Source organism: Myotis myotis, unplaced genomic scaffold (assembly GCF_014108235.1).
Source record: "Myotis myotis isolate mMyoMyo1 unplaced genomic scaffold, mMyoMyo1.p scaffold_m19_p_12, whole genome shotgun sequence".
Classification (NCBI taxonomy): Eukaryota; Metazoa; Chordata; class Mammalia; order Chiroptera; family Vespertilionidae; genus Myotis; species Myotis myotis.
Window position 1 is genome coordinate 47,364,442 of NW_023416316.1, and position 27,129 is coordinate 47,391,570.

The 27,129-nt window shown below is 38.9% G+C and overlaps 1 protein-coding gene across 16 annotated transcripts in view; it reads left to right on the top strand.

Annotated features, from left to right (window-relative positions):
- The window catches only part of JAK2 (Janus kinase 2), a 103,865-nt gene that overhangs the window by 72,124 nt on the left and 4,612 nt on the right, over window positions 1-27,129 (top strand). For 15 of the 16 annotated variants that reach the window (XM_036331048.1, XM_036331052.1, XM_036331050.1 and 12 more), the window contains 10 exons: window positions 681-819; window positions 6,134-6,285; window positions 6,439-6,589; window positions 7,248-7,414; window positions 9,555-9,744; window positions 10,319-10,443; window positions 10,615-10,787; window positions 15,997-16,114; window positions 18,296-18,409; window positions 19,794-19,934. In XM_036331048.1, coding sequence (XP_036186941.1) covers window positions 681-819; window positions 6,134-6,285; window positions 6,439-6,589; window positions 7,248-7,414; window positions 9,555-9,744; window positions 10,319-10,443; window positions 10,615-10,787; window positions 15,997-16,114; window positions 18,296-18,409; window positions 19,794-19,901 — 1,437 coding nt within the window. In that variant the 3' untranslated portion in view covers window positions 19,902-19,934. The remainder of the gene's footprint in view (window positions 1-680; window positions 820-6,133; window positions 6,286-6,438; window positions 6,590-7,247; window positions 7,415-9,554; window positions 9,745-10,318; window positions 10,444-10,614; window positions 10,788-15,996; window positions 16,115-18,295; window positions 18,410-19,793; window positions 19,935-27,129) is intronic. The other variant, XM_036331059.1, reaches the window with a different exon arrangement.

A 27,129-nucleotide genomic window follows, 5' to 3' on the forward strand; every position in this document is an offset into this window, starting at 1 on the left:
TAAGTCTGTGAATGGATGCTAAGTTATTTAAAATCTGTTTGTTTTATGAAAGGTATTATTGTAGGCATATATTTATTTATATAAAGTCACTTTTAATATAGTTTTGTCATTTCACCAATCTCTTAGAACTGATGACAAACAATCTAAGGTTTATGTCACTTGTGTTTAAAGAATTTAACAAAAAATTATGCAGAAATGTGCTAACTATGGATAGCAGAAAACTCAGAATATACCTTGTTGTAGTGTTTGTGGGCAATTAGAAATTATGTCTAATAAGAAAGCAATGTTTCTGGAGAAGCAGAATACCAGAGGGCCAACCAGGGATCAGACCCCTCAGAGCACACCTATATTCTGTTGCTGGAAATAAATAGTATTTCTCTCAGCTACTACCTAAAAATAGGTACTACTTAAAATCTCAACTTTAAAAGTGAAGTGGCATTGGGTAGTTTTAATGTATTTGTTTTATTCTGGGCATAGATTATTGTGTCATTTAAAATGTTAAACAGGAAGCACAGTGTTGCCATAAAATTTCCTTTTATTATCTCAAAGCATACCTCCAAATTAATGTTTACTAATTAATAGTCTTTTTCTTTTTTAAATCCATTTGGGGCTTAAGACATATTAAATGTTCATATATTTGTGGATTGATATTTGAATGTATTTATATTTTACTTGAATAGGAAGAAAAAAACCTTATTCATGGGAATGTATGTGCCAAAAACATTCTACTTATCAGAGAAGAAGACAGGAAGACAGGAAATCCTCCTTTCATCAAACTTAGTGATCCTGGCATTAGTGTTACAGTTTTGCCAAAGGACAGTAAGTTCTCTAGGGATCATATTTAATTTTATTAAGCTTTACTTGGAGGGTTGCATAAACACGTTAATTTTTCTTAAACCATTTTATTGGCATGTTCTTGATTAATATAAAATTTATCTAACATTTTTAGCAATCTAAATTAAGTTATAGTTACATCCTAGTCTTTGTCCATTTGTCCTTATAAGCATGCTACTAGGGATTAGTGCTAATTCAATGCCAGCAGGAATCCCCATTTGGGGTATGGTGAAAAAGGAAATTTTATCAGTGCAAAACAGCTAATTGTGATATAGCACTGCTGTGAATATAGCAAGACTATGAGGCAACTCTGGGGCCAGCCCCCCCTCTGGCTAGGCAGCTCTGCTCTGCTCCTCCTTGATGGTCTGCTCTGCTTTGTGCCAGTCTGCTTTGCACTGTGCTAGTCTGCTGTGCTGTGCTTTGGTCTGCTCTGTTCTGTGCAGATCTGCTCTGGCCTCCACTGGTCTGCTCTGTGTTCTCTGCTGAGAAGTCAGGGAAATGCAGTTCTCAGTATTTGGAGGAAATAGAAAGTGCCTTCTAGAGCTAGAGGGGAGCTGGCTTATATAGACAGAAGTTCCAGACCCTGGTCCTTGATTGGTCTGTCCTGATGCAAATGAAGACTCCAAATCCTCAGTTTGATTGGTCCAAAAAGTACTGTCCTTATTGGTCAGAATAGAGCCCTCTATTGGTTGCAGCTGCACAGCTCCAGTTGGATGGGGAAAACTTTAGTCTTGTTGGTTGAAATACGATTTCAGGAACTCCTTTATAAGGACTAACTCAAATGGCAGAAACAATGCAGCAGGCAGTTCAGTGCAGAGGTCAGTAGTATAGTGTAGACTTCTTCCTAAAGTACAGTTTGCATGAGAGGCCCTTGTACAGAAATGGCTGCTAGGCCCTAGAGGTTTTATGTTTTTGTTTTTTTTAATTTGAGCCCAGTTAGCTACCAGGAGCCCTTCTTCTTTTTTTTTTTTTATTATTAGTTAAGGTATTACAAATGTGTCCTCATCCCCCCCATTAACCCCCAACCTCTCCCCCCCCCCCCCCCCCCGCCCCTGCTCTTCACACTCATGCTCCCCAGGAGCCCTTCTTAGTAGGCATCTTTCTCAGGGTCCACAGGACGATAAGATAATGTTTTTAAAAATTCTTTATTGTTGAAAATATTACAGATGTTCCCCTTTTCCCCCCACTGACCCCTTCTAGCCCTCATCCAACCCCACCCCTGCCTTCCCTTTGTGATTTGACAGTCTTTTCTATACTTCTATACCTCTGGATCTATTTTGTTCATCAGTTTATTTTGTTTTTTAGATTCCACATATGAGTGAGATTATGTGATACTTGTCTTTCTCTGACTGACTTATTTTCCTTAGCTTAATACTCTCTAGGTATAAAATGTCCATACTACCCAAAGCAATTTATAGATTCAATGCAATCTCTTTTAAAATAAATACCAATAGCATATTTCACAGATGTAAAACAAGTACTCCAAAATTTATGTGGAGCCAAAAAGACCTTGAATACCACAGCCATCTTCAGAAAGAACAAAGTTGGAGGGATCACAATACCAGATATCAAGTGCCGGGGTCCAACCCCAGCAGGTCCAGGGGTTCCCAAAGGCGTAGACGGAGTTGGCGAAGAAGGAAGGACACGGAGACTGTGTTCAGTTGATCAGCAGCCTAGCCAGGATCTCTAGCCAGGATCTCCAGCCAAGTTCTGGTCTGGATCTCCAGCGAAGTTCTGGTTAGGATCTCCAGCCAGGTTCTGTCCAGGTTCTCCAGCCAGGTTCAGTCACCAGGTTCTAGTCAGGTTCTCTTGCCATGTTCTATAGTCAGGTTCAGTCCAGGATCTTTTGCCAGGTTCTCTCGCTAGGTTCTGTCTCTAGGTTCTGTTGCCAGTTTCTGTCCAGGATCTTTTGCCATGTTCTCTCCAGCGAAGTTCTTCTGTCTCTAGGTTCTGTGTAGGTTCTGTCTTCTAAATTCTGTCTTCTAATATCTGTAATTATACCAGTTGATTCCAATCCTATCAATCTCTATTCCAAAGGTTAGGGCGTTTCTTATCTCCATTCCAGGGAGTAAAGATTATGTAGCTTAAGCATGATTGTTCATAGTTAAAGTGATTAATTACCCACCTGGCACTTAGTTAAGAGGTTTTATTCCCTCCCTAACTTCAGGGGAAAATCCCTACCTGGGGAAACAACCTTTCTCAGAGACCTTGGTTAAAACACATAGTGCCAAGAAGGTGAGCAAACATATTAAGAACAGTATGCCATATATGCCAGGTCCCTGGAAACAGCAAGCATGGACCGGCTCCCGGCAATCAAGTTATACTACAAAGCCACTGTAATCAAAACAGCCTGGTACTGGCACAAGAACATGCCTATAGATCAATAGAATACAACAGAGACCCCCATAAATCAACCTGTCATTATTCTAAATATTTGACAAAGGAAGTAAGAGCATACAATGGAGTCAAGACACTCTCTTCAATAAATGGTATTGGGAAAATTGGACAGGTACATGCAAAAAAAATGAAACTACAGCAGCTTACACCATACACAAGAATAAACTCAAGCCCTAGCTGGTTTTGCTCAGTGGATAGAGCATTGGCCTGTGGACTAAAGGGTCTCAGGTTCAGTTCCTGTCAAGGGCACATGCCTGGGCTGTGGGCTTGATCCCCAGTAGGGGGCATGCAGGAGGCAGCTGATCAATGATTCTCTCTCATCATTGATGTTTCTATTCCCTCTCCCTCTCCCTTCCTCTCTGAAATCAATAAAAATATATTTTAAAAAAGAACAAACTCAAAATGGATAAAAGACTTAAATGTAAGTTATGAGACCATAAAAATCCTAGAAGAACCATAGGCAGCAAAATTTCAAATATCTCTCCTAGCAATATGTTTGCCGATACATCTCCTAGGGCAGTGATGGCGAACCTATGACACGCGTGTCAGAGGTGACACGTGAACTCATTTTTTTGGTTGATTTTTCTTTGTTAAATGGCATTTAAATATATAAAATAAATATCAAAAATATAATTCTTTGTTTTACTATGGTTGCAAGTATCAAAAAATTTCTATATGTGACACGGCACCAGAGTTTAGTTAGGGTTTTTCAAAATGCTGACACGCCGAGCTCAAAAGGTTCGCTATCACTGTCCTAGGGCAAGGGAAACAAAAGAGAAAATAAACAAATGGGACTCCATCAAAATAAAAAGTTTTTGCACAGCAAAAGAAACCATCAACAAAATGAAAAGGGAGTTCATTATATGGAAGAACGTATTTGTGAATGATACATCAAATAAAGATAATTTTGTTGTTAATCCTCACCCAAGGATATTTTTCTATTAACTTTTAGAGAGTGGAAGGGAGGGGGATAAACAGAGAATAAATATTAATGTGAGAGAGACTCATTGATTGGTTGCCTCCCGAATGTGCCCCAACTGGGCCAGGGATTGAGCCTGCAACCAAAGTATGTACCCTTGACTGGAATCGAACCTGTAACCCTTCAGTCCCTGGGCCAGTGCTCTATCCACTGGGCCAAATTGGCTATCCCTAATTATGTATGAAAGGTCAGATTTTATTCATTCTTTATTTTTATATTTATTTAGAGACTATGATAATATGTGAAAATCTTAACTATATTTCTGAATATTTCCTTAGAGTAGATCACTACGGTGCAATTACTGGATCAAGGGATGGGAACATTTTTTAGGCTCTCGATACAAGCCATCAGGGAACGCTCTGAAAAAGTGGTACTCAGTAACCTAGAGGGCTTTCAAGCATTAGAGAACTCTTAATTTAATATATTAAAATCATACCTCATTGTTTTGCTTTGTTGTTCTATGATTATTCATGACACTAAACAATTTTTCATAAATTGTATATTTCTATTTTATTTATTTTAATTTTTAAAATATATTTTTATTGATTTCAGAAGGGAGGCAGAGGGAGAGAAACATCAATGATGAGAGAGAACCATTGATCGGCTGCCTCCTGCACACCCCACAGTGGGGATCAAGCCTGCAACCCAGGCATGTGCCCTGACTGGGAATCAAACCATGACCTCTTGGTTCATAGGTCAGTGCTCAACCACTGAGCCACACCAGCGGGCATGTATTTGTTTTTTACTGCACTGTTTCTTCACATCTTTTGTTCATTTTTCTCTGCGGGTCTTAGTGAACTGTTTTTGATCAGTGTGTATTCTTCATGAAACAATTTGGTTAACCTTTCTAATTTTGGTTGAATTCTTTACATCCTGATTTACCTTTTAATTTTTTTAACCTTAAGATTGTTTAAATATGAAAATTTATTGATAATTTTTTATGATTTCTTTCATTGCTTTTATACTTTGAAAATTCTTTCCAATCCACAGATCAAATATTTACCTAAATGTTTTTTCTAAATATTTTATGTTTTTTGTTTACATGTTCTGCTCTTTGAACTGGAGTTTATTTTGATGTTATGCAACAAGGGTCCTCAAACTATGGCCCGCGGGCCACATGCAAATACAAATATTGTATTTGTTCCTGTTTTGTTTTTTTACTTCAAAATAAGATATGTGCAGTGTGCATAGGAATTTGTTCATAGTTTTTTTTTTAACTATAGTCCGGCCCTCCAACGGTCTGAGGGACAGTGAACTGGCCCCCTGTTTAAAAAGTTTGAGGACCCCTGTTGTGCAATGTATCTAAATTGACATTTTTTGGAGGACTTAGCCAGTTTTACCCTCTGTCTCTTTGGTATTAATTAATGTGTCCTTCCTTTGTCCTCTACTGCATTTCTCTAAATACTGGGATGTGCTTTAGATGTGTACTTCTCATACCCTCGTCAAATAATTTTTGTTTTCTTTACAATTTTATACATAATTAAAAAAACAGTTTTAATTTTTAATTACGTATGGAAGTGCATTTTGGTGCATTCACACTGGATATCTGTTGTTGTGTTGGCTGTTGTAATTTTTTTATTTGACAGTTTAAGGAGAAGAGGTCATTGCCCCTGACTAAGCAGTCAGGTATTGCAGGTTTTAAAAATTCTTGCGGCACGTGGGCTTAAAATTGGTGACTTAATGGAAAAAAGTTTAGTTGATCCAGGAGTTATTGTACAGAGTTCTAATTCTCTTAGTGCTAATAAAAAAATTGTGTGATTTTGGGCAAATTATTCAGTCTTTATGGATCTCAGTGTTGTCATTGTTAAAAATGAGATCTTGAATTAAATGATTATTCAAATCAGCTTGAAAATGATTAGCATATAAAAGAATTACTTACTTGTGAGAACTATTTAACCATACTATGTTCCTATCACTTAAAAGTTCTTCAGGAGAGAATACCATGGGTACCACCTGAATGTATTGAAAATCCTAAAAACTTAAACTTGGCAACAGACAAATGGAGTTTTGGTACCACTTTGTGGGAAATCTGCAGTGGAGGAGACAAGCCTCTGAGTGCTTTGGATTCTCAAAGAGTGAGTTGTAGTCTGTGGGGTTGGATTAATTTTGTGAATATTGATGATTCTTTCACATGATTTTATATTTTTTAATATAAAAAGAAGGGGTTTTAAAAAGAAGGGATTGATAAGGCATTACACAATTCTCAATGTGTGGTTCTTTAATTATAGAAGCTACAGTTTTATGAAGATAGACACCAGCTTCCTGCACCAAAGTGGACAGAATTAGCAAATCTTATTAATAATTGTATGGATTATGAACCAGATTTTAGACCTTCTTTCAGAGCCATCATACGAGATCTTAATAGTTTGTTTACTCCAGGTATGTATTATTGATTCCCCAGCTATCTTTCTGATTTTTTGTGTGTTTTTTGTATTTAACAAATCTTTACTAATTTTGTAATCCTCTCAATAAGTTCTTTGATGTCTTTTAGAATCTCATATGGGCATATGACTTTTCTACTTTATACATATTCTAGGCTCCTTGATTGAGCAATATTTACATTTAAAAAAAGGCTTTTTCTCCTTCATTTACCCAACTTTAGTCTGCTACTTGATGACTAGTATATTATAAAAGTTTATCTTACTTGAGTTTTTAAAAAACAATTATTTGTTTTTTAAAAACTAGTTTTAATACATTTTATAATTCATTTTCAAACATGAAGTAGATTTGTTTTTGTCCACTCCTTTAAAGTATGTAGCTAAATATGCATGTGTCTGACCTACAGGTATTTCGTTTTCCAGTATTACTAATTTCACAAAGAAATCAGAATATATTCTTTATAAATATAAAAACTGCCAATTTTATAAAGTAATTATTTATTCTTTGTAAAAATCTTTCTTGAAAGCCTGTCAGATTGTGGGTAATAAGTAAAGGCTCCATTAATATAATCTAAACTATTAACATTATCCTGTGTTTAGTATTTCTAAATATTTTGGTCAGCTTGAATACATATTAACCCAGAGAATTTATTTGCCAGATTATGGTGTATTATCCTTTATTTCTGCAGATTATGAATTGTTAACAGAGAATGACATGTTACCAAATATGAGGATAGGTGCCCTAGGGTTTTCTGGAGCTTTTGAAGACCGAGACCCTACTCAGTTTGAAGAGAGACACTTGAAATTTCTGCAGCAACTTGGCAAGGTAAGATGAAAGAAGTTTTTTAAGTAGTTAAATTATAGCCATAGAACATTTTATTTAGGAAAAAAAGGCTTTAAAGATTCTCTAAAGTTCACATTTCGTAAAACTTTAAGGAGTATTTGTAGAAAAAGTTTAGTTGTCAGATGTTGGAGAAGTGCTGTGTTAAACAGTTATCTTTAAGAAGAACTTTTCAGAATCTTTAACATGTAATATGCATTGAACATATTCAAAAATTAGATAACATTTCCCCAACTGATTTGACCATGGGACTGTTTCTTGGTAGAGAGTACTTTATTTATGAAATAGAGAAAGGGACAATTAAGCCCTTCTTCTTCTTCTTCTTTTAAATCTTCAACTGAGGATGTGTTTATTGATTTTTAGAGAAGGGAAGAGAGAGAGAGAGAGAGAGAGAGAGAGAAATATTGATGTGAGAGACAAACATCCATCGGTTGCCTCTCATATGCCCCACAACAATGAATGTGCCACGTAGGTACGTGTCCAGACTGGGAATTGGACCTGTGACCTTTTGATGTACAGGACTCTTCAATCAACTGAGCCACACCAGCCAGGGCTAAATTAAGCCTTTCTACTCACTTCCTTTTTTAATCATCCGAGGAAGAAATAATCTGATTGTTCAGAGTCTAGAAGATGTTGACTGGACCCTGTTCACTTACACAGGCCTCTCTCTCCATAGGATTCTTACAACATGGCAGCTGAGGGCAAACACCCAATGTGGAAACCATGGTCTTTTTATAACCTAATCTCAGTAGTGACATCTCATCACTGCTGTCTGGCCTGTGTAATTAGAGATTTAACTTTGAGCTTATATGTGGTCTAAGTTTTTTTAAAAATTGACTTCAAAAATATAGCTGAAAATATAGTCTCTTAGAAACTTTAGCTTAACACTATGTTGTTCTGTTCTTTAAGAATGCAATAATATCCAAAATATATTACTTTGATTAATACCCAAAGCTTAATTGTAAATATTATATATCAACTCTGTATAGATAATAAATCTTAATAAAAAGAGAAGAGGAAAGAAAAAAAAAGAGAAGAGGTTTCTTTAATGACTCACCTTAAAAACAAAAAAGTGGGAACATCCCCTTAGGCTAAAAATTTACTTTCTTGAGCAAATAATACAGATTGTGTACTAATCTTATCAGGATGACATAATAAAATACCATAGACTTAGTGGCTTTACCATCAGATATTTACTTCTGATAGTTCCAGAGGCTGGAAAGTCTGAAATCAAGGTTCTGAAAGGGTTTGGTTACTGGTGAGGGCTCTCTTAGTGGTCCTCATTTGGCCACCTTATTGACAGAGAGCTTTAGTGTCTCTTCCTCTTCTTCTTTTTTTATGTTAATCCTCACCTGAGATTTTTTCCATTGATTTTTAGAGAGAGTGAAAGGGACTGAGGGAGGAGGAGAAAGAGAGAGAACTATCTATGTGAGAGATACATCAACTGGTTGCCTCCCGTACATGCTCCGATTGGGACTGGGGATCAGACCTGCAACCCAGGTACGTGGCATTGACCAGGAATTGAACCTCTACCCTTTGGTGCTCGGCTGGCACTCTAAGCATTGAGCCACACCGGTCAGGGCTCTTCTTCTTCTTTTAAAGGCACCAGTTCTATCAGATTAAGGCCTCACCCTTATGACCCCATTTATCCTTTATCGTCTCTTCACAAGTCCAGTCTCCAAATACACGCATCGGGGGGTTAGGGCTTTATCATATGAATTTTGGGGAGACATACACATTCAGTCCATAATAGACCCTTACTCCATCCAGCTCTCTGACAGTGATACCAAAGGGTGTATTGTGAAAAAGTGAAGTTCTTCCTGGAAGGTAGTGACAGATAGCATGTCCCTTGGTTTGTCTTCATAATTAATGTTCATGATTTGTGTCTAAAAGCTTTTTGGAAGTTGTTTATATTTCATCTTTTAATTCTTTTTGAATAAATTAAATGTATGTGTTTACTACCTACCTGTGGAATTACTATTTTCTTTTTTGTCTTGAAAGTTACCTAATCTAAGCTTAGGGATGTGTGTTAATTCTGACTGTTGGAATTGCTAATGTAATTAGAATTTGTTAGTGTTTGTGTGGAAAATTTGAGATTTCTGTCCTGATGTGTTGTATTGTTCAGGGTAACTTTGGGAGTGTTGAGATGTGCCGGTATGACCCTCTACAAGACAACACTGGGGAGGTGGTGGCTGTGAAAAAGCTCCAGCACAGTACTGAAGAGCACCTCAGAGACTTTGAAAGGGAAATTGAAATCCTTAAATCCCTGCAGCATGACAACATTGTAAAGTACAAGGGAGTGTGCTACAGTGCTGGTATGTTGCCATTGAAACCTATTTTGAACTCAAGCTATGTTGTTGGCATCCTGCGTAATAGAAACATACTGTGTCAAGATGTGGACTTATAACAGTGCCCAGGGAGAGAAGACGGAAGACTGCTTGGTGATGGTGTATTGTAACTACAGGAAATCTCTAACTAGTTGGTTAATCATTCTCTTCACTGAAAATGTTTGTTATCACCCTTGCTTATGCTTATTAAGCAAATATCATTTTCAAAGAAAGAAATTGTCTTTGCTCATATTTTCTTTAAAAGTATAATATTTAAATTTGATGCTTTTTGTTCAGTACAAAATGAGGAGAAGGAAGTTTTCTCAGCTTATTTTGATTTGCGTTACAGAAGACTAAAACAACTACTTTAAAGCTTTTTAAAACTTTTTGATTCAAAAAGCCTGTGTTCTTTACTGTTTCACCTTTAATTTACAAATAAATTCTGTCATCTTAGACTCAGATTTTATATATCTTTAAGTCATTTATGTATGGTTGTTTTTTAATATTTCATCAGTAAAATATGGCAAAGCATAACATTATGTTCCCATTTGTGTTTTAAAAGGCCGGCGTAATCTAAGATTAATTATGGAATATTTACCATATGGAAGTTTACGGGACTATCTCCAAAAGCATAAAGAACGAATAGATCATAAGAAACTTCTGCAATATACATCTCAGATATGCAAGGTACCTAATATTCTGACTATTAGTTGTAGATGAAGTGAACATGTTGAGGTAATTGTTAAGAAATTCTCTAGTTTATCTTAGATAATTAAGGGACTATAAATAGGCAAGACCATTGAAATTGATTATGTTTACAAAACTGGCTGAAAGAAAAAATGTTATTTTTATCCATAGGGTATGGAATATCTTGGTACGAAAAGGTATATCCACAGGGATCTGGCAACAAGGAATATATTGGTAGAGAATGAAAACAGAGTTAAAATTGGAGATTTTGGGTTAACCAAAGTCTTGCCACAAGACAAAGAATACTACAAAGTGAAAGAACCTGGTGAAAGCCCTATATTCTGGTGAGTATATTTTAGTATAATAAAATGAAATTTTAGAGCATAAACTTAAAACTTTATTTTTACTATTATTAATAGTTTGTTATTTATATATTTACTAGAGGCCTGGTGCATGAATTCGTGCACAGGTGGGGTCCGGCTGGCCCACCCCGATCGGGGTCAGGAGGGCGATTGGGGGGGCCGGCCAGGGGGAGGGGTCTCGGTCATTTGGTGGGCCGGCCCTGCCCCCTGGTTGAACTCCAGGTCAAGGGGACAATTTGCATATTAGCCTTTTATTATATAGGACTAGAAGCCCGGTGCACAAAAATTTGTGCACACGGGGGGGGGGGTGGTCCCTCAGCCCGGCCTGTGCCCTCTCGCAGTCTGGGACCCCTCAGGAGATAATGACCTGCTGGCTTAGGCCTGCTCCGGGTGGCAGAGGGCAGGCCCAATCCCTAGGTGCAGCCCCTGGTCGGGCTCAGAGCAGGGCTGATTGGGCAGTTAGGGTGCCGCCCCCTGTCATGCACAGAGGAGGGCGGATCGGGAGGTTGCGATGCCACCCTCAGTCACGCTCAGGGTAGGGCCGATTGGGGGGTTGGGGCACCGCCCCCTGTCACACTCAAGGCAGGGTCGATGGGGAGGTTGTGGCGCCACCCGCTGTCACGCACAGAGCAGGGCCAATCGGGGTTGGGGCGCTGCCCCCTGTCACTCACAGAGCAGGGCCCATCAGGGGGGTTGGGTCTCCGTACCCTGTCACGCACAGAGCAGGGCCGATCAGGGGGTTGGGGCGCTGCCCCTGTCACTCACAGAGCAGGGCCCATCAGGGGGGTTGGGTCTCCGTACCCTGTCACGCACAGAGCAGGGCCGATCAGGGGGTTGAGGAGCTTCCCCCTGTCACTCACAGAGTAGGGCCGAGAGGGGAGTTGGGGCACCTCCCCCTGTCACACACAGAGCAGGGCGGATCAGGGGGTTGGGGCGCCTCACCCTGTCACACTCAGGGCAGGGCCGATGGGGAGGTTATGGCTCTACCCCATCACACACAGAGCAGGGCCCGTGGGGGGCGGTTGGGGCGCCGCCCTCTATCACCCACAGAGCAGGGCCGATCAGGGGGTTGGGGCGCTGCCACTGTCACACTCAGGGCAGGGCCGATGGGGAGGTTATGGCTCTACCCCATCACACACAGAGCAGGGCCCGTGGTGGGGGGTTGGGGTGCCACACCCTGTCACACACAGAGCCGCAGGGCGATCGGGGGGTTGGGGAGCTCCCCCCTATCAGGCACAGAGCAGGGTCGATCAGGGGGTTGGGGTGCCTTCCCCTGTCACAAACAGAGCAGGGTGGATAGGGAGATTGTGGCCCCGCCCCCTGTCACACACAGAGCCGCAGGGCGATCAGGCGGTTTGGGCGCTGCCCAATGTCACACTGATCCCGGTGCTGGGAGGCATATTACCCTTTTACTATATAGGATAGAGGCCTGGTGCACGGGTGGGGGCCAGCTGGTTTGCCCTGAAGGGTGTCCTGGATCAGGGTGGGGGTCCCCACTGGGGCGCCTGGCCAGCCTGGATGAGGGAATGATGGCTGTTTGCAGCTGGTCACACCCCCTTCAGGGTGAGGTTCCCCACTGGGGTGCCTGGCCAGTCTGGGTGAGGGGCTGAGGGCTATTTTTAGGCTGGTGGGTGACTGAAGCTCCCAACCGCTCCTTTTTTTATTTTTTATTTTTTTTTATTTTGGGCCAGCTTTAGCTCTGAGGCTTGGCTCCAGCTCTTAGGCCTCCACTGCTGAAAGCAGGTATCTGGTTTGTTTGGGTTCTATAATCGAAACACTGTTTCAACTCCAGCTCTGTGATCCCGGCTGGCTGAAAGAAGTTTCTGGGGTTTTGTTTAGCTTCTATATTTGTAACAATGTTTCAAACTGCAAGCTCAGAGGCCGGCAGCGGCAGGCGGGGAATGTTGGAGTCGTCCGTCACTGAAGCAAGCAAGCCTCATGTTCGCTTCAAGCTGCCTGGCTGCCGGCCGCCATCTTGGCTGGCAGTTAATTTGCATATCGCCCTGATTAGCCAATGGGAAGGGTAGCGGAGGTATGGCTAATTACCATGTTTCTCTTTTATTAGATAGGATAATAGTAGCAAAAATTTCTCATGTACTTGCATTGGGCTTACATGCGTGTCATGGATTATCTCATTTAATCCTCATAAGAATCCTTGGAGAATATGTATTAATATCTCATTTTAAGCATGAAGGAACTGAATTGTAGACAGGGTAAATAGCTTGCTCAAGGTCAAGGGTTTTTAGTTTCCACATATTATATCAAGTGAAATCATTTGGTATTTGTCTTTTTCTCTCTGACTTATTTCACTTAGCATGGTACCCTAGAGGTGTTGGAGGTCCTAGGGAGATGGATGAAAATGGTGAAAGGGAATAAGCAGTACAAACTTCCAGTTATAAAATAAGTCACAGGGGTATAATGTACAGTACAAGGAAGATAGTCAGTGGTATCATAATAACTTTGTATGGTGACAGATGGTTACTAGATTTATCACTATGATCACCTCATAAGCTATGTAAATGTTGAATAACTATGTTGTACACCTGAAACTCATATAATATTATATGTCACTATACTTTAATAGAAAGAAAAGAAAGTATTACTTAATTTTTTTTAAAATTTACCATAAGAAGAGGGTAAGAACAAGAGGATGAGGGCTTGTAAGTGAATGACATAATTGCAGAGCAAACAGGGAGCAATTGGGGCTAGAATGATATTGAGCCCTGTACAACATGTTAAAGAGGTCAGCCTTTATTTAGTAAACATGGTGTACTAAAGGTGAAAGATTTAGAGGCTTTATCCAGGGAATAACATTGTGAGAGTCATATTTTAGGAATATGAATTTACTTTTTTCCCCCTCCACCTCTACTTTTGGTGCAGTATATCAGTTCTCAAAGTATGGGGACTCCTTGTACCCCCTTTAGGGAGTCTGTTATCAAAAGTTATTTTAATACTAAGATGTCATGTGCTTTTTTCACTTTCCTTTTTTCATGAATAGATAGTGGAATTTTCCACAGGTTATACTCTTATACTCTCTGTTAAACCAAACAGTAAAGAAACTTTAAAAATGTAAAACAATGCTACTCTTCTCACAGAAGCATTCTTTTTATAGTAATTTCAGCTTTTTTTCAGTAATTTTTAAGAGTGTATAGGGGCCTTTGACCTAATGGTTGGAGAACTCGCTTAGAGGGTACATTAAGGTGAGGCTAACAGCAGGGAGAAGCTAGAATGAAAACAGTTTTATTACTGAGTAAGCATTAATCCAGAAGGTATTGTGCATCAAAAGTAATCTGCTTATAGATTGCAAAGAGAGAAAGAAATCTTATTCTTTCTTATGGCCAAGCAAATTCAACCCATTACATACATTTTCTCATGATAAACAGTAACTAGTCCTCAAGTGAGAGGACTTGACATCACATTTGTCACATATGGTTCATCCTAAATTCACTGGGTAATTGAAGTCACCAGGTATTAGCTAATTGGCTTTACCAAAGGAAAAATAAACTATAACTTATGACAAGAGATAATTTTGTAACTTGGAAGGAGTCAGGTACCTACCCTCTCACAGAAACTGAGAAGTAGGGGTGCTGACTTCCTTGATGATTATATTACAAAGAGATGGTTCCCAGGTTCTTGAGAAAAACATATCATAAAGCTGTCAAGAGGCATTTGAGCAAAAGCTTTAAAAAATACTTACATACATTTGAAAGAGATAAAGAATTTACAATGGTAAGTTTTCTAAAATAAATGCTTTAAGGAAAGAGGGGGAAGAGTCATTTTCCTCATTTTCAACAAGGAGAATTATGTTTTTGATTTGTATTTATTCTTACAGTAGTGATGGGAGAGAGAAACAGCCTTGCAGATTGGGGGAGGGAGGAGTGAGGAGGCGATTACAGGAGTGCTTTCAGGATAACCGAAGGATGAGAATAGTTTACAATGGTTGGGGGAGTAGTGCTGTCTTCAGGGATGTTATGTTCCATTTGTGGGCTAAAGCTAACATTTATTTAAAAATATAAATATGTTAAGTGTTTTTAAAAACAATATAAAATTAATATAGCATTGCATGGTTAATTGTGTGGTATAGGCTACAAGTATTTCAGTAGAAATTCAGTAGCATTGGGTCATAAAAACCTTGAGTAGTCAGAGAAGGATTTATGGAAGTGAGCATATTTTAAAGGAGAGATTAAATTTTTGTAATTTATAGTTTAAATCTCATCAATCTTAAACAGATCTCTGTCATCACTCTCTATAATAAGGATAAACTTAGCAATGTAACCAGGATATTCACAGTCCATTAGCCAAAATTCTCCCTTGGTTAGTGTTGATACTTGAGTAGATAATCGCACCATTTCTCCCGGACTTTCTAATTTTCTGTGCTCCTTTACAAAATTCACTTCCTTGGGATGAGCAGGTTTTTTCTTTTATATGTTAATAGTTTCAAGTCTTGCTCCAGTTTAGAAGCAATGTTTTCTCTCTATGGTACTTTGCAGTTAACCCTGGTATTTCCTATAGAGACAAAAATGTTTTTTTGTTTGTTTGTTTGTTTGTTGTTTTGAGTTATCTTTGTGTATTTGGAGGTTCCTAAGACCACTCTCAGGTTTGATATTCACTAGGAGGATTCATAGCACTCAGCATACAGCCATATTCGTAGCTATGATTCCTTACAGGGAAAGGACACAAAGCAAATCAGCAAAGGGGAAAGGAGTCTGGGGCAAAGCTGGAGGAAACCAAGCACAATCTTCCAAGGCCCTCTCTCAGTAAAGTCATGTGGGACACACTTCCTTTTCCCAGCAGTAATTGTGACAACACAGTGCCCAAGGTTTGTATTGGGACTGGACACGTAAGCACCCTCTGCCTGGTATGTACTACAATTTCAGACTCCTAGAGGGAAAGTGGGCATTCAGCACAAACCATGTAGTTTGCAGAAACATTTTAGGCACAGTGAGCCCCTCTTATCATTTAGGGAATTGTGGAAACACTCCTGAAATCTAAGTTCCTGGTACCAGTCAAGTGTCAGCATTGCAAGCAGGCCTTTTTTTAGGATGACAGCCTCAAGCCTGCTATGTTAACTCTTTCCTGTACATCTTGCTTTTTTTTTTTTTTTTTTTTTTTTTAATCCAATTGGTTTGCAGCTACAAACAAGAGTTGACACATCAAGTAACCGCCTTTTAAATGCTTTCCTATTTCACAGGTATGCTCCAGAATCACTGACAGAGAGCAAGTTTTCCGTGGCCTCAGATGTGTGGAGCTTTGGAGTGGTTCTATATGAACTTTTCACCTATATTGAGAAGAGTAAAAGTCCACCAGCGGTCAGTATGTTTTTATTTACTTTCAACTTTTTTTTTTAACATGAGAAAAGCTTTGCCAAACAATGATAGTAAGCTTAAAGCTTATCTAGCCTCTTCTTGCTTATTTGTATTACAACATCCAACAAAATAACCCTAAACTTCTTGATTAAATTAACTTGAATTTTTTAAAAGAAGAGGGGTAGAGTACTATCCTATATAATATAAGCCTAGGGGGCATCGCACGATGTCACAAGAGGGTCGCCACAAGATGGCCGGCAGGGGAGGGCAGTTGTGGGCGATCAGGACAGCAGGGGAGGGCAGTTGGGGGTGATCAGACTGGCAGGGGAGAGCAGTTGGGGGTGATCGGGCCAGCAGGGGAGGGCAGTTGGGGGTGATTGGGCTGGAAGAAGAGGGCAGTTGGAGGCGATCAGGCCGGCAGGGGAGCAATTAGGCATCAAGTAGGCCGGCAGGGGAGCAGTTAGTTGGTGATCAGGCTGATAGGCAGAAGCGGTTAGGGACGATCAGGCAGGAAGGCAGGCAAGTGGTTAGGAGCCAGCAGTCCCGGATTGTAAGAGTGATGTCCGACTGCCAGTAGTTGGACATCCCACAAGGCATCCCAGATTGGAGAGGGTGCAGGCTGGGCTGAGGGACACCCCCCCCCTCCCGTGCACGAATTTCGTGCAGTGGGCCTCTAGTTTACTATATTCTCTTAATATTATTCTTAATACATCCAATAACTCATTCATTCTAGGAATTATTGCAAAAGTTAAACGTTTAAGGTAGTTTTTTTCTGATCATTGTAGAATTTTCTTTAATATTGAAAAGTATGAAAAAAATCCTCTCCAATTCAACTACTCAGAGGTAACTATTTTAGTACTGTGGTATGTTTCTTCCTGGCTTCTTTTAATTTTATATGTAAAAGTGAAACTGTATTAAAATAATTTTTTTATAAAATAAAGGTTATACTATACAGCTTGCTGTCTTGTTTTTTTAATTAAGTATTAGAGCATGGATATTTTCCTTTATTAGTAACTATTTACTGAAAATCTGGCTTCTAACTTTTGGATAGCATTTCATAATAAGGATGTAATTTCTAAACAGTTATTTTCCATTTTTAGTCTTTTATGTAACACCTCAATGAACATAGTGAACATCCTTATATATAAATATTTGTTTCTCTGTGGTTGTCACCTTAGAATAAAAGTTTAATAATAGATGAAAGGTTATGAACTCTTTTAAAGGTTCTTGAGTTTTTCAGAATGCTTTCCAGAAAAACTGTATCAGATTGCATTCTCAGTAGCAGTGCACAGGGCCTGTGCATGTCATCATTTGACAGTATCCACTATTGTGTTTTTATGCAGCTTTGCCAAATTGGTAGGAGAGAAGTTGCATCTATTTGACTTGAAATTGCATTTCTCCTATTAGTGTGACTGAACACATACTTATTGGGTATTTGGTGTACATATGTGTGTGCATTGTCTCCTTATGTGCTTTGCCCATTTTTATTTTAGTAATTTTTCTTACCGGTTTATAAGAGCTCTCTATATTTCAATAAAGGATGTGCTGTAAATATTTTCCTAGCTTACAAATCAGATTTTTATGAATTTTTAACACTTGAACATATTTTTCTCTCCATGTACTTTAATGTGACATGTTAAAACAATAGCCACCAAAAAAATGTAAATATAGTTTTAGTTCACTTGTTTTGGGCCCTTCTCAGGGAATTTGTGTTGAGTATATTACATTTATAGAAATGGCATTATAGAGGTTCCACATATAACAATCCTGTCTGAAGTATTCCTGAAAAGGAAGTTTTAAAATAGTTTGACTTTTTAAAATATTTTTCATTGATTTTTTTTAGAGAGAGAGGAAGGGAGAGGGATAGAGAGGTAGAAACATTGATGGGAAAGGAACATCATCAATCAGTTGCCTCCTGCATGCCCCCTCTGGGAACCACACCTGCAACCTGGGCATGTGCCCTGACCAGGAATTGAACCAGCAACCTCTTGGTTCCTGGGTTGATGCTCAACCACTGAGTCACACCAACCAAACAAAATAGTCTGTTTTTAAAATGTTTCAAACATATAAGAAAGCATTACATATACAGAATTGTTCCCATTTATTGAAAGAAGTTGAGAAAGATTTCTGCTTCAAATTAAATGTACCCAAAAAATCTCACTGAAATGTGGGTTTATGTTTCAGGAATTCATGCGTATGATTGGCAACGACAAACAAGGACAGATGATTGTGTTTCATTTGATAGAACTTTTGAAGAATAATGGAAGATTACCAAGACCAGATGGATGCCCAGATGAGGTCACAAATTCATTTATTTTTTTTATCCATAGTAATCATACAATTTCTTGCTCTTTTAGAACAAGGACTTCAGGTCACTTGATCAAATTTAATTGATGAGCTTTTAAATAAATAGCATCCTATATAATAATCCTATATAATAAAAGGGTAATATGCAAATATACCAAACGGCAGAACAACTGAACAACCAATCAAAGAGTAATATGCTAATGATATGCTAAGGTTCCTCAACTGTTCGCTATGACATGCATTGACCACCAGGGGGTGGACAGTTGTCGACCAGTCACTATGACATGCACTGACCACCAAGGGGCAGACGCTCTGACTGGTAGGTTAGCTTGCTGCTGGGGTCTGGCCGATTGGGACTGAGCAAGATGGGCCAAACATGCCCTGGAGCCCTCCTGTGGTCCCTCCCCAGCCTGATCGTGCACCGGTGGGGTCCCTCAGCCTGGCCTATGCCCTCTTGCAATCTGGGACCCCATGGGGGATGTCGGAGAGCTGGTTTCAGCCTGATCCCACAGGCCACTCCCCTCAGGAGGGCACCAGACGCAGGGCTCATGGCTGGCAAGCGCTGCTTTGGCAGCACGAGCCTCTCCCAATTGGGACTGATTGGGTGCGAGCCTGCGGCAGGCACAGTGGGGCCGGGATGAGCACGAGCCACAGGTAAGAGCTGCAGGTGGCGTTGGACTGCGGGTTTTGGCCCAACCCCTGCAGGCCACCCAGAGGGACCCCACCTATGCACGAATTCATGCACCGGGTCTCTAGTCCTATATAATAAAGAGGTAATATGCAAATTAACCCTCACACTCTTACAAGATGGCTGCCTACAACCAGGCCGGCAGGGGATTTAGTGAGGCACGACCAAATGACTGAACAGCAGGCTGCGTGGGGCAATCAGGCTGGCAGGGGAGCCATGAGGGGTGATCAGGCCAGCAGGGGAGCAGTTGGGGGTGACCAGGCCGGTGGGGGGGCAGTTAGGAGCAACCAGGCTGGCAGGGAGAGGGCAGTTGGGGGTGACCAGGCTGGCAGGGGGGCGGGAGTTAGGGGTTACCAGGCAGGTGAGCGATTAGGAGCCAGTGGTCCAGGATTGTGAAAGGGATGTCCGACTGCCGGTTTAGGCCCAATTCCAGGGATCAGGCCTAAACCGGCAGTCGGACATCCCCCAAGGGGTCCCAGATTGGAGAGGGTGCAGGCTGGGCTGAGGGGACCCCCACATCGTGCACGAATTTCACGCACCAGGCCTCTAGTAATCATATAACTGTGGATCTAGGCACAGATACCTATATGGAAGAATTAAGTGGGAGTTCTAAATTCATGTCTTCTGCCAATTAAAAAAATAGCACTTTGTGTTCATTGTAATTCTGGTTTATTTTCTCTTTTACAGATCTATGTGATCATGACAGAATGCTGGAATAATAATGTAAATCAACGTCCGTCTTTCAGAAACCTAGCTCTTCGAGTTGATCAAATAAGGGACAACATAGCTGGATGAACGAAATGAACTTCACTCTGAGACCAAAATAAAGTTAGAGAACAAAGTTTTGTATTTCACATTGTTGTGGACTATTACTACATATGTCATTGTTATGTATATCATGATGCTAGCCACAAAGATGTGGAAATATCTGCTCAAAACTTTCAAAGTATAGTGAGTTTTTCTTTATGGGAACACCAGTAAAAGAAATTGATGAAAGTTCTTAGTAAAGAATTTTGTAAAAAGTTTCATGAACTTAGTTGATTAACATCACTTTTATTTGGCAAAAGAAAAAAATAGACGTTTTTTAACTCAGAATTTTAAGAGATGAAAAAATTGTAATATAAATTTTACAATGTTAAAGAAGCACAGAATATATATGTACATTTTTTACCACAGTGAATGTATAATACCTTGGCATCTTGTGTGATCTTTTACACAAGGGCTGGTTCATTAATGGTGTTTTCTAATTTTTCCATAGTTGATCTATAATAACTTCACTATACAAACAAATTTAGATGCTCAAATAATTGAGTAAGCACTTTTGTGTTTTTGTTCATCTATATCACTGGCCAGCAATATAAAAGCAGGTGTACACTTTTTGCTTATCATTTTATGTACTGTAAATATTTTTCAAAGAAAAGGGAACAAATGTTTAGTTTTATTTGTATAGGGATTTCCCTAACTATAAAGAATACATTTTGAAATGGAACAAGTTTACAAAGCTGTAACACAATCTATTTTCTTATTTGTTTCCCTTGTATCTATTTGTGATGAGTATGTTGTTTTTTTTAAATAGATCTCTAAATTTTTCTAAGACTGGTAAATAGTTTTCTTTTAAAATTTTGAGATTACAAATGCAGGATTATTGTCATCCCTTGAGCTATTGGCTGTCAGTATGATTCTTCAATCCTTGGAACCTATCATCATGCATTAAATTTAACCTATTAAGATTCATAGTATGGGTTAGGGATGTTTTTTAAGACTGTATTTTAGGGATTTCAGAAATCTCTTGTAGTCTCAGAATAAATTTTTTCTTAGAAAATTTAGAAAGTCTTATATTCAAAGGAGAAATGAGAGGAAATTGGTAAAAAAAAGTATGCTTGTTATTTTATTCCAGAATGCTAGTAGAAAATTCATAATATTCCTCTAAGAAAAATGAGAGTATACTTATTTTCAGTGAAGTATAATGGGTTGTTCATTGTCATCATTTGTTTTAGTGCTACTCCATTTTATACACCGTACATAATATGAGGCGGTATTTATTGTTATTTATAAAAAGTTTAAAATACTTAGTATTTGGGTTAAAAAGAAAATAATTTCTTACTCTAGTTTCAGTGGTATGTGCTATTTTTTTAAACAGACTTTTAATTATTTTTCTGATTATTTTTTGGAGCTAGTTTTAAAGTGCAAATTCTGTAAGAAAAAATTCTTCACATGTAAAGTTTGAGATTCTTTTGGTTAGAAGGAAGGAAAGAGGAGAAATTCTTTTTACATGATCTTTAAAATATTTTAGTGGTTGCCAAATAAAAAAAATCATTTAAAATTTTAAAAGGTTTCTAGTAAATATTTTGATGAAAGTTGAATATAGTTTTTATTTAATTTGTAAAGACTCTTCAAGATCTGTAAATACAGTGCAATTAAAGATCTCCATTTTCCTACTTTTCAAGTCAAAAGTATGATGATGTGCTTGATTTCAGATTTTTGTATTAAAACTTAAGTTCTGAAAGGTAGAATTTTAAAGGTCTAAAACATTTTGTTTGTTTTTATTTATTTTATTATTATTATTTTCTATTGATTTTTAGAGAGGAAGGGAGAGGGAGAGGGAGAGGGAGAGAGAGATGGAAGCATCAATGAGAGAGAATCATTGATCGGCTGCCTCCTGCATGTCCCCTACTGGGGATATAGTCCGCAATCCTGGGCATGTGCCTCTGACTGGAATTGAACCTAGGATGCTTCAGTCTGTAGGACGGTGCTCTATCCACTGAGCCAAACCAGAGAGGGCCATTTTGTTTGTTTTTAAAAACAAGGATGTTAACTAATTTTTTTTAAACGTTTTTAATGTTTCAATTTTTAGTTGTAGAGAAGAAATACTTTATAAGCATTTTTAAGTATTTAGAGTTGATGACTACTTTATTGTAAAATGTTAAGTTTTCAAGAGAATTATTATTCATTAAGGGTTAGTAGTGTTTTAAATTTTGATTTTGACTATACATGAAAAGAAATTGAACCTGTAGCTGTTTAGTTGTTTCTGCACAAGAAATAGGTAATTACTGTACTAGTTAATGCCAAAATGTTTCTTCAAGTTAATATTCTTCAGAAATGAGGATAAAGATTTTTTTAGAATTCTGTAATTCTGTAAATATTCTGGTATAGTAAGTTATACAGTCTTTATATAAATAATTCCTTATGTCCATGGCTACCTGCTTTGGGAAACAGTCACTTTTTTTATGTTATTTATACATGTGCTGCCAGTGCACTGTAATTTGCTGTGAAGGAGTGCTTTCTTACAACCCAAGACTTCTGCTATAAAGTCAAGTGAAATTTTTGTCACAACTATAACTTCTGATATTTCAATTTTATTTAAACAATTTTATTATGGAGTAGACATCAGAAAATACCCATAGTTCTATACCTGGGAGCCATTCTTCATGGGGTGGTGTTATATGGCCAGTTTATGAAGATGTGTTAATTTTTTCATTGTGCCTTTAGCATGTTCCCCAAAATTGAAATATTGATGTAATAAATATTCAGATGTTATTTTCTTTTTTATTGTCTTTTAAATACCCCCACCAAGGAAGTGGGGATATACACATTGGTTTAGGGATGTGCAGAGAAAGCCTTTTATAAAAGTAAACTTACCTTTAGATTTTTTTTTAAAGAAATGCTTCCTAAGATTATACTGCATGTTCTTATGAACATTATCATATCCACTGTAGTTCTGGTATTTAAATGATTTCTAATGAAAGTTTCTCTAGTTTTCCAGTGTTACTTACTAAAGCTCTTTCACTTTGTTATCCTATATAATAAAACCCTAATATGCAAATCGACTGAAAGGCAGAACAACCCATCGATATGACCAGCACTGACCACCAGGGGACAGATGCTCAATGCAGGAGCTGCCCCCTGGTGGTCAGTGCGCTCCCACAGGGGCAGTGCCGCTCAGCCAGAAGCTGGGCTCCCAGCTGGCGAGCACAGCTGCAGTATCAGGAGCCTCTCCCGCCTCCACTGCAGGTGGGTGGTAAGGAGCAAGGGGTCCCAGACTGCGAGAGGGTGCAGGCCGGGCTGAAGGACACCCCTCCCCCACCCGTGCATGAATTTCGTGCACCAGGCCTCTAGTATCAGAATAAATAATAATAATAAGAATAAGGATGCCAGCAAGATTACCCAAGCAAAAGACTAGATTATATGAGATAAGCTTCATTTTATTTAAGAAAAACATCTGAGTATGAATATCAGAAATTTTATGTTTTCTCCCAGGTTTGGGTTGGTTGTAATTAATTTCAAGGTAACTAGATGCTAAGTGTTTCATGATGCTGATAGTAACAGAGAGATTTCAGAATGACACTGAGAGAAGAGAATTTAAAAATTTTCACATTAGTCAAATTTATAGTCAAGCCTTTAACTTTTCATATGAGTGAAATTTCATATGAGTAAAATGTGCATTATATACCTAATTATTAAAATATTTAATGTTTTTACTTTTTTGCAATATGTCATTTTTTTAGATTAAGAAATTAATTTATATTGTGCTTCTGCCAGATAGCATTGCTTAATTGGTGCAGGCCCTTAATATGGTTCATTCTTTTTCAGTCTTACAAATGTATAAAGAAAAGCCTTGTCTCTAGTGAAACACCAATCTTTATTAATACGGTTTTAAAACTTGTTAATGATTTGCTTTTTATGTTGGTCTCAGCCTATCAGTAACTAACGTTGTGCTTAGACTGGTCCCATGGTTCTTATTATGATTGCCATTTAGCAATAACCATCATTGTTGGGATGGAAAGATGGGAGAGGGAGAGGGATGGGAGAAAGAGGAGTGAGGCAGAGAGGGAACATGCATTGGCCTAAGGTTCTGCTTTCAAATGTGGGGGCTCGAGCTTTCATGGACTCATGGGCCCACTCTAAAACGTAAGAGCAGGAATTTAAAGCATGGGAAGAAAAGAAAACAAGTGGCCCAAATGCTCATTTATTGAAATTAAACCAAGATCTTTAAAGCAAAAGAGCCTTGGTGGAGATAGGCCCCTGGTTCTTCTAGTACTGTGGCTGCATTGTGTTTATTGGAGATAATCTTCTTTGAAGTGGATGTCTCATCAAGCAAAGCTTGAGTCATACATTTAATAGAAGAAAACTCAACTGTTAGGCCTTACACTATATAAATATTCCATTATAAGGTCTTTCTATGCATAGCAATTGTTTAACATCTTGTTTTTGAACATAACTGTAACGAATTTATAAAACGAGAGGGTTAAAAGATCTCAGAATCCTTGTTCCAAGTATCCATATTCTTGGGTTTTGGGAATAGTTTTGTTTTTAATAACTGCAGTAGGAGGCACTCCTATAAATGATATTTATCAGGGTCAAGTAAGTCAGCTTTGAGTAGTGTGAATAGACAGAAACATAGATTTTAGATCTGACTTGATAAATAACATTAATAGTGCAGGACGGTAAGGAAAAGATTGTGTTTAAACAAACAAGCAAACCAAAGAACTTTCACAGCCAAAAGCTTTAAGGGTTTATTGAACCATATGCTAGCCAGAAAAGGACCAGATCCTGGGGCAGAAGTCTAGACCACATCAACAGAACTACATAGAAAAGATACACATGTCTGCCATTATGGCGTTGACGAGCACTTTTATACATTATGTTTTGAAGAAGAAAGATGTAAGTTGTTTTGGAAGAATTTACATTGGTTACAGATAACATGTGTGGGAAAAAGTGATGTAGAGGCAGTTTTATGGTAGGTGCCCAGTTGGTAAGAAGAAATATTTACTACTTTTTGATTGATTACAGGCAACAGTTCTGAAAGTTCATGCATATATGCAGGATGTGGTGGTGTCTAGTGATTGGCTAATAAACTCCTGAAGGTTGATTTAAAGTTCCAATATGCATTCAGGAGTGTGAGTAGACTTTTGTTAGTTGGCCCACAACTGTGTTAACTTAAAAAGGGACCTGGCCAATGTGGTTCTGTTGGAGTGTCGTCCCGTGCACCAAAAGAAGGCTGTGGGTTTGATTCCCAGTTGGGGTACATATTTAGGTTACAGGTTTGATTCCCACTCGGGGGGTGTGGGAAGCAGCCGATCCATGTTTCTTGAATCAATGTTTCTCTCTCCCAGTCAATCAAATTAAAATTAAAAAGCCTTTCAAAGTGAGAGGTAACAAGTATTTCTTTAAAATCAGTAAAGATGGGCATTTGGGATGCACTGATTCAGGTAGAAGCCCAAATAGTGTTTCAGTTAGGAGACAAAGCAGTGGGTATTCATGAGAAAGAGGAGAAGGACGATTACATTAATAGAAAGAAGGCATTTCTGCTGGTTCAGATAATAATGATATTAATTTTAAACAGTGTTTTAAATTTAATTTGGAGTTTGGTGGTCAGTCCATTAGTCATAAGAACTGCTTTCTTGTTATCTTTGTAAAGAATTCTTTGGGACACAATGTTTGCCTAATCCCAGTCTAAAGGTTCTTTTGCCCTATTTTAACATTCCAAAGATTTGAGGCAGTTCTTCTGGCAGAGCAGCTCCATATTAAAGTGGCTCTGTTTATATTATTGTTTACATTTTCACGCTTTTCAAGATTTTTTTTCTTGAAAGCATTGTTGATCAATTATTGGAAAGCAGTACCGATCAGTTATGAAAGGATCCTTCATCCTCCATTGTCAGGTGGCTCATTTTGTTGTCATCCCATTGCTAGTCCCTCACAGCTGGGAAGACTCATTCCTGGGATATTATTTAGAAGGGACAGTGGTTTTTTAGCAGCCTTCGGCCACATTTGAGCAATAAGAGTGCCAGAATAGAAGAGGCTTTTAGCGTCATGTTTTTTTTGATATCTTCTATGGTTTCTTCAGATTTTTCATAGTAAGTCTCATAGGCCTTAATGATCATCTTAAAATGTTGAGCAACTATTATTAGAGTGGTGTCTTTATAACACTGAGCTATGCAAAACAAAGATGACAGCAAAGATTTTTATAATAACAAAATGCTAAGTTCATTTTAAAAAATAGATCTGTTCCAGAAGGCTATATCTGAAGATAATAAAGAACCACGAGGTGTAAGTAAGCACTGTGCAGCACCTACTTGAGTGTTTATATTATTGTTTACAGCTGTTTGCGTAGGTAGCTAGATATTAAGGAAGCAAAGGGAAGCAGACATTATTAAGCATGATCAACTGGGAAGCATGACCCTGCTTACTTCACCAGGAAGTTGTAGCTTCACATCACCACCGCCCCACCTCAGGGAACCACTGGTCTGTTCCCCACAGATCACTGGGGGAAGAGATAAAACACTGAAGAGGGAGGTAAGCACATGTGCAGTCGAAGTCCAAATGGCCCAGGGGAAGGCGCTTCTATGAGGCACGCATAGTAGGAGCCAAAATAGCAAACATAGCCTGTCAATCTAACCTGGGGAGAGAAAGGATTGGTTGGGAGGTGGACCCATCAGAAGCTCGAGAAAGTTTGGGAAGTTGATTGGTTATTTCAGAAAAGCTCCTGGTCCAAGACTGAGATAATATAACCCCAGGGAGCAGAGTTCTCTCTCTCTGTGTCCTGCACTGGCCCCATTTGTTACTCCCCGTAGTAACCATGTGCATTTAGCAGTCCCACCTGGGGCCTGTAGCAAACTGCATGGGTTCCAAAGGAGCTATAATATGAAACAGAACTCTGGACACTGGCCTTTGTTTTGGCCTTGATGAAGACAAATTTGGACTTTACCCATGGCAGGAGGAACAGAGATGGGACATTGGAAACCCAGGGGCAGCCGCCTATTTCCACCCAAATAAATTTTACTACCAGCCTTTCAGGAGACCCATTTATTTCCAAAACTATTACAGAGGAAGAAATTTCCAAAAGTTGATAGAACTGTAAAGAACCGTCTATTGCCTGGCCAGCGTGGCTCAGTGGTTGAGCGTTGACCTGTGAACCAGGAGGTCATGGTTCGATTCCCAGTCAGGACACATGCCCGGGTTGTGGGTTTGATTCCCAGTGTGGGGTGTGCAGGAGGCAGCCAATTCATGATTCTCTCTCATCATT